General features: G+C 34.7%; 1 protein-coding gene across 1 annotated transcript in view; it reads right to left on the bottom strand.

The window, feature by feature from the left end:
• Window positions 1-13,969, bottom strand: part of LOC126972959 (transcription factor RFX3) — a 49,453-nt gene extending 35,484 nt beyond the window's left edge. Inside the window, exons 1-5 of the mRNA XM_050820060.1 lie at window positions 13,742-13,969; window positions 10,999-11,087; window positions 9,620-9,712; window positions 8,394-8,481; window positions 7,606-7,668 (exon numbers count right to left, since the gene is read on the bottom strand). Coding sequence (XP_050676017.1) covers window positions 7,606-7,668; window positions 8,394-8,481; window positions 9,620-9,712; window positions 10,999-11,028 — 274 coding nt within the window. The 5' untranslated portion in view covers window positions 11,029-11,087; window positions 13,742-13,969. The remainder of the gene's footprint in view (window positions 1-7,605; window positions 7,669-8,393; window positions 8,482-9,619; window positions 9,713-10,998; window positions 11,088-13,741) is intronic.
• Between the last annotated feature and the right edge of the window lie 468 nt (window positions 13,970-14,437).

The following is a 14,437-nucleotide window of genomic DNA, read 5'->3' as shown; positions in this document are numbered from 1 at the left end:
ATGAATTTGTCAATAATATTTCATATCACCAAGAATTATTTTGTAAAATATGCTCCCTGTCAATAACGTTCTATATTATGTATAGACGTCATTGCTCCCTGTTGTTAACTGTATTGAAATTGTTTCACAGCAGAACTGTCAAACCGTGCGTCAAGAAATTCTCTCACAGAAAATATGTCCATACAAAACAAATATTGGAAATAAAAATAATTATGGGTCCCAAATCGAAATAAAAACTATCCTATTACTAACGACAACACGTCCTGAGGATGCCTCGTGTAGAGGCGAAACACGTGTCGAATTGTTTTAAAAAACAAATATTGGCGGAATTAACACTAAAGAAAACTTAAATTATTTGTATAATTATGGATTTCCGCAAAGTAACGCCTAATTCAATAAATTTTCTTATATAATATATATCTATATATATATAACTTTCACTGAGATTTTTTTTATTGAAAGTAATAAGGCATATTAATAATATTTAAAAATAACTTAAGCATAGTAAAGAGTAGGCACTGACTCGATTTTATGGATCTCGAGGATTAGTGATATTGATTTATGAAAATATTATTTAGATTTCTGCCCTTGATACGTTTGCAAATTAAGTAAAGCGTATACAAGCATTTTCCACTACATATATTATAGAAACATTTTATTGAGTAATGCTTGTATAAGTAATTTTACACAGATTTAATAGTTGCAGATGATATTTTGCAAGTGAACATTTGTAATAACTTAACTTAATAGATTGCTAATAAAGAAAAATACGAACGACCATGAAATATTATGTGAGCTCTTGAAACTTTGCAGAAATTGAAACTTTAGTATTGACCGAGAACAAATATACCTGTTAATTAGTAAGTGAATCAAGTCTACCTCTCTCTCTCTCGCACACCCGCCACGGATCACCCCTCACGTAAGCTCCACCCCATCTCCCTATCCTCATTCCGCAAGGAACCCCTCTGTGACAATATATTGCTGTATATTGAAACGCCTACCCGATATCTTCGTATTATCATTTTCTTTGTTGAACTTAAGTAATTTCTGCGATTCATATAAATAAATGTTCTTGATTTTCTTTTGGAAAAACAGACACATTTATTATCTCACTCTTTATATACCATATTGTAATAGTTTTGATACGTCAATTTTGTATGGATTATAGCTACACAAAAATAATATTATCTTAATATATATAAATTACGTGAAACGTTGTTTGTCCGGGATGGACTCCTAAACTAATGAACGGATTTTAGTGGGGATTACTTCATGGAGTGCAGTTTGGTCCAACTTGAGAGATAGGATAGTTTTTATTTCGATTTGGGACCCATAATTATTTTTATTTTCAATATTTGTTTTGTATGGACATATTTTCTATGAGAGAATTTAGTGACGCACGGTTTGACAGTTCCGCTGTGAAACAATTTCATTATAACAACAGGGTGCATTTTTTACGAAATAATTCTTGATGTTTTGATATATTATTATTGGCAAATTCCTATAACACAGTATTTTTTTTATTATTTACAGAACAACGTCTGTCGGGGCAGCTAGTCTAAGTATAATATATAGTATAAGGAAATAATAAAATGTCGGCTAAAATCATCATTATTAAAAAAAAGTAATGTTTCAATTCAAAAGAAGACAGTTTTTGCTGTGATAATGCGATTAAGTATGTTGGGTGGAGGGGAAAGTTTCCTCGCAGTTTGTACGGAAACTCAAAACATTTTTTTTTTCAATGTGCCATTTTATTCGATAACTTTTTGCCATCTTGTAGTTACTAACACAATTCCGTTGCTGCAGAAATCACAGGATTTCTGATCAAAAAACCGAGACAAGTATTTCTGGCAGACGAGAGAAAAAATAGGACCTCTCGAGGTTAACTTGTGATACCCAAGCCTAAATAATAACGAAGAGATAACAAATGAAAATCTGAAGGTGCAAATTCAGGGCTTTATTATATCGTATGCATTAATATCCCCAGACCAAACACTTTTAATTTTTGCTAAGTGGCTAAAGATGTGGGTGGTCTAGCGTTACCGTGATGAAAGACCACACCTTTCTATTTATCAATTTCGGCCGCTTTCTCTAAATTCTTGCTTTAATCCATTAATTTGAGCAAAAACGTCAAAAATTGGAGTAAAGATCCGAATCGATTGTTCTGCCCGGCTGTATGAGCTCATAATGGACCACGCCCTTCCAATCCAACCATACACACCGCATCACTTGATTGCGAGTTAAACCGGGTCTTCTTACAAGCTGTGGAGCCTTGGACGTTCTTGTCGTACGTGATCCAGTTTTCAACAATCGAATTCAAATATTTTTATTCAAAATAGAATGTGACATCACTTATTGAAATCCAAAATGAATGCCTCAGACCTGGGAACTTCAAAAACAGTTTGGTTTCATTACATCTCAATAAAAATCGCAAATGAGCTTCACGGTTCGTAAGATTTCTTTTAGTGGACACATACGATAGGTCCTACTCAAATCAAATGGGTCCACAGTTTTTCAGCTATGTTGTAAATATTGATTATGCATCACTTCTTCAAAAATGGCGTACATTGTATTCATAATAGGGTGCCCAGAGAGAAAGGCATCTATGACCGTAGATAATTTATATGTCTAGATAGAGTCTTCTTGCTCTTAGACAACGGAAAAAACTGGCCAGGAATATTAGTTTAGTATGCGTGACAAGCTACGTCTTACACTCGCGATTTGTATGACATGTGCGTGCATTACTCAAAATAGACAATTTTTTTCGACGTTTTCACAGCTGTCAAAGTTTGTCTAGTTGTATCTAAGTCTTTGACATCTAAATTCCTGGATTGATAACGAATTTACCAACACATACTGCATTAGAAACTAGTGAAATTACTGGCCTAAGGAGACTAAGCATGTTTTGTCTCAAAGTCAAGCGCAATTGCGATGTCTCTCAAATTTTGGGTTCAATCAAGAATACTGAGCGAGACTGCAATGTAATGAGCACGTTATATCACTTATCGATTATCAGATAAACGTCACGTCATAGATCACCAAGCGAAAGGACAGCCACGGGACTAGAATGTTTTCGGTAAAATACAAACATTATATGAATAAACTTATTTTTAAATATCGGAAAACAGAACACTGAGAGACTATTTGTTTCCCAAGCGATAGCAGTTGAATTAATTGATATGTAAAAGATTTTTAAGGATAAGAATTTTAGAAAAATAAATATTATTTCGAGACTTTTCATAGTGTTTGTGCAATACAAAGCAAAGAGGGACTGTTCTGAAGGGCTATTCGATTTCTACTGCCACCAAATTCCGGCATAGCACTACATATTCCAATACCCACCAACCACCTAAATGTGTCGCGTCGGAGACATGCCCTGAATGTAGTTTATAAGGAACTTCCTTCCATACTTTTCTCTGTTTACATATCGATATAAAATGAACAGGTTTCTTAAAAAAACGACGGCTTAGCTAATGTGATTCTTCTAGCGTTATCAAGAGATAGCTTACTATTAGGTGATCCGCATGCTCATGTTAAGTCACTACCGTCGGCCATCATTAAATATTTTGACCAATTATATTTTTTATCAACCAACATACTTTACGAAAATTATCCTCATATACTTGTTTAAAACCTCCAAGATTTTAAAAGTTCTATCAATGGGATTATAAGTCATACAATCATATTAGAGCTTCCCTCTGATGTGAAGAAAAAAAATACTTACACAAATAATATAATATTAAATCTTGATAAAAGGAAAATATCGCAATAAATATCCGAATTATCCACATGCCGTTTCCCTTCGCAATATCCCGCTATAAGGTTACGGCGCGTGGACAGCTTCATATCAAAGTAGATCAAGCAGGTGCACAAATTAACAATACCCAATATTCCTGATGCGCCATTCATAATGATCGTTCAGGTAGATAATCCTCAGGGGCACACAATTATCCACTATTATTAAATCTTCAAACAACCCTAATTGTGACGAAAGTACATTTGGTACTCTATGCACAAGCTCGAGAGTGTGTTTTGGTGCTCTATGGTAAAACTAATTGTTGACTACCCTACTTTTAATACGGTATCAGTTTTGCAGGTACATCTGATATTAAATGTCAGGGGGTAAGGTTTGTTTGGAGTTGATGTAAGTCTTCGATCTTTTGTGCCGGCGTCGCTTTGATGTTGTTTTCAATTTTAGTTTTCTCATCGATCCATAATACTATAAGTACCTACCAGTGGAAACTACACAAGCTCTCATCTGGCAATTTATAATCTACTTATGAGTGAGCGCATTGTCCGAACGAGTCCTCATGTTCGTGAAAATAGCGGTAAATACTTATGATACTATATATACGAACTTAGGATAATTAATTTAATCTGTTTTAAGTGATGCGGATAGCAGTCTAGCAAAGTTGCTATACATAGAATTGTTTAATATATAATATACACAAAACGCGTGCGAGTAACGTGGAAGCTACAACTCAATATTTTGCCTTTAGAATGAATTCTATTTACCCTTGCATTATTGGAAAGACAGTATTGGATAACTTTGTAATTTTTTTATAAAGTACTACAATTTAAAAGAATGTCAACAGCGCGAAGGCTAGGGCCATTTTATCAAGATCGGTCCCTATCACGTACAAATATATTTATGATTTTCGAATTAATGATATTGTTCGGGGACAAGCACCATGTGGAGCATGTGTTCAGGGCTGAACTAAAAGATCCGATACAGAAGTAATGAAGCAACCTGCAAGTAGGAGAACCCTAGCACCGTAGCCCACAACGGTTCGCACTTCTAGTACGCCGTGCATGCGTGTCATGCTCAGCACAAACCTGATTATCCAGATATGCTGGGTCCAGTAGTAGAGTCATCTTCTGGTAGATGGCGTGTAGTTTAGGAAAAGGTACACGGAAAGGAACAAAAATAAAATCTACAAAAACAAGGCAGCCTCGTTGCTAAAACTGGTGCACGACGTTGCTAACGAAAAAAATAAAAAGAAGACAAATTGTAAAGATGCGAACCGTTAGCTGGGTGGACTGTGGAAGAAGGTATTGGGGAACAGTGTAGTAAATGTAAAACGTGCGCTTCAGTGAAAGAACCTCGAAATTGATCTTGGGGAAAACTTCAACTGTACAATCTAGGCACTACCTGTGAAAGAAGACCTGTCACAAATGCCTAATCAGTCAAATATGACAAAAAGATCCGTTCGTGGCTGTATTTCGGAGGATAAGAAACGGACTCCGAATATCATATTATTATGATAGCTAATTACAAATACCGTAAGTAAGTAAAGTACTTACTTAATAAAATTTCGTAAATGACGTGAGTGTGACACATCGCAACTTTCCACATTTACTAAAGCGAGTATAAAATGGTTTCCGTATATCATATTATGAATAATTACAAATATCTACTATACTCTGTCCATTCGTTTGATAGAAAGTTTGCTATAAGGTTCGAAATTAGTGACGCCCTCACACGTTACCAATAATTCGATTTGAAATAATAATCGATTTTATTTAGGAAGAACTTTCAAAATAAATAATATGCCAACGCAATCTAATACCAAACACGAAACTATTAACTGGCTTCGTGAAAATGATGAGAATGTGAACAATTCATTCTTTAAAGCAGAATTAGAATTTTAAATTCAAAACGTCGACCTAAAAGATACGAAGTCGAGGATATCGGAATACGGACATACTGTCATTAGAATCCCACCTCATAACTGTCAATACAACAATGTCATCAAATTGATATGGACAAAAATGAAAGGGAAGGTAGCAAAAAACAACATGATGACGTCGCTTACAGCTAAATAATGTCTGATTGCGATCGGAACGTTACGATGACAATATACTTAAATGAACAAGAATTAATAATTCATGTAACCGAGGACTCAACTCACCAGTCTAGTTATATCAAATGAACGATTTGTCGTATTTCAAGAACTGTTTTATGGGGTTGTTTGTTATGCACAGGGCACTGCACTAAGCTGCACTTACCCGTCAATAAAGTACGGCATTACTCATTACTGTAGTTACTTTATTCAGGAAAAGAAACGGTAATTTATAGGCGTGGGCTGTCAAAAAGAAAATATACTTTTGCACAAACAAGTGTGATCCATGTCATTCATATTATGTCGGCTATCGTCAAAAACCTGAAGTTTCGCCTAAAGCCACCATAATAAATGACGGTGTTGGATTGTATTGGCACACTATCGCTCTGATGTTGCTAAGTCGTATTCAAATCAATGGATTTGGCCAACTCACATGAACATACATGATACATCAATGATGTCCATTCACTTAGTCGAAGCAGACGGTAGTGTGACACGCCGCGCCTCTGTTTCTAATTATATTGCACCAATAACATTTAAATTTGACAAAGTGGAGTAACTATACTCTTGTTTTCGTTTTGAGAATTCAAGGCATCGTCAACTTAAGGGTCAAATAGCATTAGCTACACGATAGTTGGTTAAAATAATCAGCGTCTTGAAATTAAAACCAGTGGATCAATGAAGCAGAAAATAAGTGTTTAAAATGACGTCAAGTTGTAAACATGCTTAGAAAAAATAAAATATTTTGCTTTTATAAGGTATAACGCAAAAGCACCGAAAACTTTAATGTAGGGTACATCATGTTAGGTTTACGGTCAATGAGGATAGAATCCAACGCATATTGTTATATTTAAAGTTATCTTAATTATTATAGTTTTGTATATCTTCGCAATGTTGACACAGAGCTCGCATTATACCTTTATTTTTTACCAACTCTTAACTAAAGCTGTATATTTTGATTTGAACGAGTAGAAATGAGTTTTTTGCCTCTTCTTCTTATTACCAAATTTTTTTTTTTGTGTGGTTAATCTGTTTTGATCAATAATTATGTTTTATACTTTTGGACGACAGTGTGGAGTCGGTATTATATGATAATCTATATAGATTAATATAGTCATATGACTATCTATATTCAATCTGAAGGGCACGGTTACTGTAGGGGTAACGAAATTACTAGGCTACTGACAGCTAAGATCTTGTGCATATCCTAAGATGACGATTTTCTTTTTATGGAAAAATTGCAATCACGGTGGCTTTCAGAATTGGGGTTTCAATTGAACAGGATGTATCACTATCAGGTGGACGTCTCGCTCGGCTTATTAACTTCTAGTCATAAAAAAATCAATAAAACTTTTAGTAGAGTAAGTTTATAAATTAAGTTTTTCGGAAGAGTAGTTGTTGGAAGAGCACTCGCACGGAACAAGAGAAGTCGCGGGCTCGATTCATAGAGAGAAATTTTGTTTTCAAATTTTATTTGTGTAATTAATCCCACAAGTGTGTGAAGTGAGGGTTATTTATTACTTTTAAAACATAACAAATTGTTTAGATCAGCAAGAGTGTAAGCCTTGCAAAGCCAATTTTAAGACAGCATTTGGAATATGAACGTAAGAAGCTTGTTATCTTCCACCAACTAATAATAATATCTATATATTGCGTTCATACGATTTTCTGTTAGTGGTTGGTTGTAAAGTTCAATAAGTCCATTAACCAAAGCGAAAGCTACGTACACAAGGCGTTTGCAATAAAATAAAAAAGAACTTGCATTCTTCATCAGTGCTGCCCTCGCTCTTGAGCTGAAACTCCTCGTCGCCGTCGTTCCTCAATCCTTCACACGACATAATAAGTGCAAATAAATAACATCGGTGCGAAAAGCAAGAAAAACATGCTCCTGTGGATGTTCCACTATGAGACACACAATCTGGAGGGGTGCAAACATTTACGACATTAAGCAATGTTGGGCAATCTGTGTGTAATATGAAAAGGCAGGAAACTATTTCTAAACAATCCTGACAAACCAAATTGTAAGTCTCTTCAATCTGCTAATAAAATTAAAATACTCCAAACCTGGGAGTGAATGCGTTGATTTGAATATTAATATCAATTATTGATACCTCGTTATAAACGTTATGTTTTGAGTATGCTAAGTATAGATGGTTTTGTCAGTTCATCATCAAATTCAGGGCCAAAGGAGCCAAGGATACTAATGTCAATGGTTGTTACTAATGTTTATCGTAAGGTTCGCCATTTTAAATTGAAACACACTATTCTGATTAAAATAATTAATAAAGGCGCAATGTTCACTTTTGAAATAGACTAAGTTTTTTTTAAATATTTTCTTATAAGAAAAGACATGATTTCTCTGATTAATTTACATGATTGGATATCACACTGGTCCAGTGGGTAAAATCGTTACTTCTGATAACTTATCCAGCTTGGCAATTGCGAATTAAGTCATTTTAAATAATAATTGGTGTGGTTACGTTTCTCTAATCCTGAGATATTCTGGCAAAAATATAAAACACAACATGCTGCAGACGTATAACTACTTACTGGCGACTATATAGGTGTGCTGAGTGTCAGGAGTAGGGCTGGAATGTCCCGAGCTGTCGCCGTTCACTCCCACCACGGATGTTGTCACCTGAATAACATATTTTATTCAATTTCCAACCACTGTTCCTAAAAGCTATGCCTCACAGCTCAGAATAACAGGCGCGAGAAAGTCAGCATTCTTATAAATTGATTAATAATTGCATTATTATTCAATTTATTCATTGCCTGGTGGCGATCGCCAAATCCCCAAAGTGTCTTTTTACTAGCTAAGCTCGGCCTCACTTCACTGTGGCTTATTCCTTCCAACGAACTTCTCAAATGAAATTTTAACGTCTTACTTTTGATCTTAGGGGCAAAATTTTGTAAAACACCTCTATACATGTAGGAGTTTTAATTTTCAAGAGAGTATGTCATATTATATGCATCATTTATACATCTAGATAGACTACGACAGCTGTGAAAACGTCGAAAAAATAGACTTTTTTATCGGTTGTCTAACAGCAAGAGACTCTATCTAGACATATTAATTATTTAAGCATCTTACTTTGAAAATGACTTCTATATGACCGTAAATCCCGCATTTTATGCCATAGAGATGGTAATAAAGTGTTAGAGGTGCAATAGGTAGAAGCATTGACTCTCTTACAATGGTGCCCGGGTTCGATCACCCGCCGCGTACCAACGTACTTTCGGTTTTTCGATTTCATATGTACGTTTATTTGAAGCTCTATAAGGTCGGCAACGCTCTTGTGATTTGTGATTAGTATGGGCCGCGGTGATCACACACTATCAGGTGAATCGTATGTATGATCAAAGGTGATCACCGCCGCCCAGAAAAATCACAAGAACGTTAGCGGCCTTTTAGTGTGGTGTACGTGGTGTAATTAGCTTCATGGTGGTTTAATATTCAAAATACTAACGAGCTACTTCCAATTGTGGCTTACTGTTTATGACTTGCCAATCAAAATCGGTTACAGTAACAATAGATTCGCTTTGCTTATCTATGTTGATTTATCTCCGTTAGAGACGTTGTAAGCCTTGTATGTCGTATCGTCCAGGAAAAACGGCGCAAGGAACCTCTTCCCACAATTTGGTTGTACGTTGTAGTAAAATTCCTTGATTATCGCACCGTGGAGGAACGCGACCCTTCCAGATGTTGGCTGAAGTTTGGGGACCGTGGTGTCATGTTGGACTAATGATATTTTAGTCATTGCAATATTACCCACCTGTATAGCATGTTGCAGGTGCAAAGTACTGGTAATCTCAGGTATAACAATGAGATCCCGACCACTGGGAGACCCACTGCCAGCGCCGGCTCCCTGCAATGGTGTAACCTCGTCATACTCGTGGGGAAACGAAGAAAGGGACTAAATAGCCCATTTAGATAATAATACAATTATTACTTATTAAACTTTTCAAAAACACTACGTAAAATTATGGACAAAACACTTATTAAAGATAGTGTATTAATGAAGTGTTACGGTTCATTTCTTCATTAGCCTTGTCCACAAACCAGCCTAGCGAAACTCTCTAAGAAAAAAGCGATAACTTGATTGTATGAAATGTGCAGTCATTGATAGACAGATGACGGCTATAATCTAGTAGAAATCGGAGATAGCCGCAATGTACTACGTTTCAAGCAACTCAAATATAATATTTTGTTTATTTTTAATTGTAACAGTATTTATGGCCAGAATAAGTATTTATAACAATCTCCTGCACGTGCATAAACATTATAATTTATACAGTAAGATAAGCGACAACCATAATTTAAACACTAGAAATAACTACAAGCTTATTGTGCCCCCTACTAAGCTCAGTATAATAAACAATTCTTTTGCATGCAATGGTATTAAATTTTACAATAAATTACCCAAAAGTGTAACCAAATTATCAATAAATAGATGTAAACCATATATTAAACGCAAACTCATGTCGAAGGCTTATCACAATATTAATGATTACGTAAACGATTATATCGTTTTATCGTTATGGAATTATATTTAATTCTTGTCTAATAGACTAGAGACAATCTAGTCTTGTTTTTACTTTTCATAAATTTTATGGTCTAACCGTGTGTTATTTTACTAGATTGCATATTTTTTTAAATACATTTTATATATACTTTTGTGAAATTACCATGTATTTGGACTGTACTTCTGGTGATTGATGTTCACCAGCAATCTGTTGATTTTATATCAATAAAGTTTTTTTGACTTTGACTTTGAGCACCGGGTTCACTTGGTAGATGAGAGCGCCCGCTACATGATTCTTAATGCGCCGCCAATCGAGTCTAGACAATCATTCTATATAATAAACTAGCCGTTGCCCGCATCGCTGTGCGAATTTTAAAAGGAAATAAATTAATAAAGGAACGTTGGAATTCGAAAAAAAAAGTAGTCATAATACCATCTAGGATAAATTTCGCATCGAATGAAGGTAGTCTCAAGTCGATACGATCAGTGATTTAGGCGTGATTGAGCCGCAAACACAGACCATTTTCATTATATATGGATATAGATAGATATGGTACTTCACCTCTTTGAAAGTTATCTATAAATTTAATAAAACCAGGCATCAATGAAATGAAATACAAAATTAGAACCTGCGCCGGAGCAGCGAGCTGGGCCGCCATGTTGGGCGAGGCGGGCGGCGAACACTCCACAAGAACTTCGTCGCCCGCGCACTCAAAGTCTGCAAACAAATAAGTTGAGTATATAATATAATAATAAATAATCTTCTACTTTGCTGTTTCCACATTTATCCAATAACGGCGAAAGGAAACTACGGACGAATGTCTCTTACTAACTAAAGAACCAAAAGATCTTTTAATGGAATGAGATCTGTAAATTATTGCACCCGGTGGGGGAAGCATTTTGTGATAATTTCACTGCAATACATAATTTCCGATTAGAATATTTATTGAATTCAAGAAGCTGCGAAGCTCGTTAAAATGTTTCAATCGTCAGCCCTTGTGTCAAATAGCTAAATAAAAAAATACAGGTTGAATACAGAAAGAGCTTCTCAAAAGTAATATAGTGAAACCCATATAACAAACACCACATGATTGGGTGAAGCAGTGATGGGATCATACCGCACTTGAACGATGGTGGTACATCTACGAAGGTTTGAGAATTTTTCGTTGGGAATTTGTGTATATATAAAGGTATTCTGTTCCTTTTTATGGACTTAATTACTAAGGGAAAAATCTCTTCCTGAATAAAACTAATATCTACTACCATAAAACTAAATGCACTCAAATATAGGTAAAAAGATGACTGTGTTGACACAGATTTATGCAGATTTCTTTATGTAAAATCGAAATTAAAATTAAATAAAACTATGTTTTGGATATAAGCAGGACAAAATAGACAGACATAGAGTTGTAACAAAATATTCAGAATTGGTTTTCTAGATCCATGTAAGTATTTATTTCAATTTTGTTGAGATAGCAAGAAAATTATAACATGTAGCAAAAGCAACAACCAACCTACTACTAACCAGCAACAAATCCTATGCCCAAGTGGTTGTACTTGAGCCAGTCTCGAACAATGTGTGACATTAATGTGCCACATGTTAAAACTAAAAAACTAAAATGCTGGGTTGCATAGTAATACATTCTAAAAATAATACTACAAGAAATAAGAAAGACACTGGTATCACATGTTATCATCAGTAAGTATTTTGTATTTTATTAATGTCAATGTAAAATAACACAAAGCATATGTTACAAAATTTGAAAGATGCCATTGAGTGTCAAGGTGCCACACACACAAGTATCTAATAGTTGCCGTAATAAAAAAGCCATTGTTTTTAGGTTGTGTGGTATCTAGTTGGAGCACAGCGTAATCCTTAATCTAAGTTAACAATTATATATACATATTTATAAAAAACACTAAAATATTAGTTTACATAAATATATATATTGTGTTAATAATTTGCACTATAACACGGTGATGATAATAACATAGTTCATCCTGTAGGTACTATCATCAAGCTCTATAAAATTGTAAATCAGGAATTAATTAATTAATATTATATGAACTGTCAGCAAAAATATTTAAAAAAATATATTTCAATTAAAATTGTTAAGTACTATCATCAAGCTCTATAAAATTGTAAATCAGGAATTAATTAATTAATATTATATGAACTGTCAGCAAAAATATTTAAAAAAATATATTTCAATTAAAATTGTTAAATCTTCAATCTGTTAATAATTATATTCTTGAATATCAAATAATTAAAGCTACAACTACAAACTGCTTTATAAAAGAACAGGAAGATTTCAATTAGTAAATTGCATGAGTTTACAACCCCCCCCCCTAAAATCCTACTACTGCAATTAGTAATTATAAACTAATTTTATATTATGTAAATGATTCCCTTCTTAATTATTATTAATACAATTCTTTTACTGACTAAAATTCTTATTATCTCATTTATAAAATAAGTTAAAAAAGGTATAGTTGTTTTATAACTTAACATAAATTTTAAACAGCCCAAATTTAAAACATTCCAAATAATCAAATATTTGCAATGAATAATATCAGTGGCATAACATCATCCAAACAGGTGGAGATGTTATTGATCTGTCTCAGCTCGGAGTATCCGAGGAGTGTTTCCAGGCAACACCATCCCTCACCACCTCCTTCCTACCTCCACACAAATATAAAACACTCACTTTCAAGGTAAAACACATTTTCAAACCCCATCTCAGACATTTTGCACTTGTTTGTCACACAAAATTATTTCACTAATTTTAACCCAACAGGTCCATATTGTGACATGGAGATATTATAATGCATACTATTGATCTAACAACTGTTTCTATGCTAGTGCAGATTGAGCGTGCCTTGTCTCAGTGGTTGTGTGGTGTAACAGCAGGGGAGGGCAGGTGTAGGTGTGTTACGCTCTGTTGACACCACCTGCCCTTGTGTTTCATGCACCGTTAGCTTAATAACAGTCACAAATATGTATTAGTGTCTCTTTTTACAATATAAACATAAGTTCTATGTTTGTGTGAAATGAAAAGAAAAATGTTATAGAAGCTATGTCATTCTGTGAAAAAATTGTAGTCGGACTGTTAAGAGGTATAATCACTGTTATTTAAAAAATTTACTTGTGTGCGTGATAAGCAAGGGCCGTACCAGGCGCTACCTAGGTGTATCAATCGACCCCTCTACCAATACTTATGATAAAATTGATACGTAATCGTTGTCACTCATAATGAAAACAGCTATCGGTGTAGTCGGTGAACGATAAACAAGTGAACTTGTGAAGTGTTTGTTGCTAGAAAATAGAAACATTTACGAATTCTATTTTTAAATATTAAAATAAAAACCAACCTGCCAGTCATACCAATAATTAGTCAATAATTTCGCCACTGCCAACGAATGAAATGTGATGTTGAATTTAAAACTTCACAGAACTCTTAACGCCAATATAATAATGACTAACGGATATTAAGTAAGATAGATAATATTATAATAATAAACTTTATGTAACTAGGTAATCTTCTGTTGTTGTAGCTACACCCGTTTCCTAGGCTACGGCTGTGGCCTGGTGGACAGTCTGAATTCTGACGGAAACTGAAGTTGACATAAGACACTGCTCTGTGTCTGTGGTCTGCCGTCAAGAAAATTATCGAACAACGTCCTAGGTTCTTGATAAAAGATGGTGTTGAAGGACCAGCCATCCAATATAGGTACTTAATTTTTTGCAAACTTCTACAATAATAATTGTATTTTATGAAACTGAATTTTGCAAATAAACATGGACCGCATTTTTCACTGCTGTGACCCCTCCAAAAGTGTACGCTCCATTTACCGGACAGCTATAAGTTTTCACTTTAAGGCTGGATCGCATTACAGCGCTGTGCAGCACTGCACAGCAACAACACAAACCGTCGAAATTTCATTAAAATTATTTCATAATACGTATGTGCATGAGAGAATATTATGAAGTGCAGCGCCGCGACCCAAAGTGCAGCGACGGTCAGTGCGACACAGCAAGCGGTGCGTTGCTGGTAGTAATAGTCTCGT

The sequence above is a fragment of the Leptidea sinapis genome, chromosome 28, assembly GCF_905404315.1.
Source record: "Leptidea sinapis chromosome 28, ilLepSina1.1, whole genome shotgun sequence".
Classification (NCBI taxonomy): domain Eukaryota; kingdom Metazoa; phylum Arthropoda; class Insecta; order Lepidoptera; family Pieridae; genus Leptidea; species Leptidea sinapis.
The sequence above is the reverse complement of the archived record's forward strand: the minus strand, read 5'-3'. Positions and strand labels throughout refer to the sequence as shown.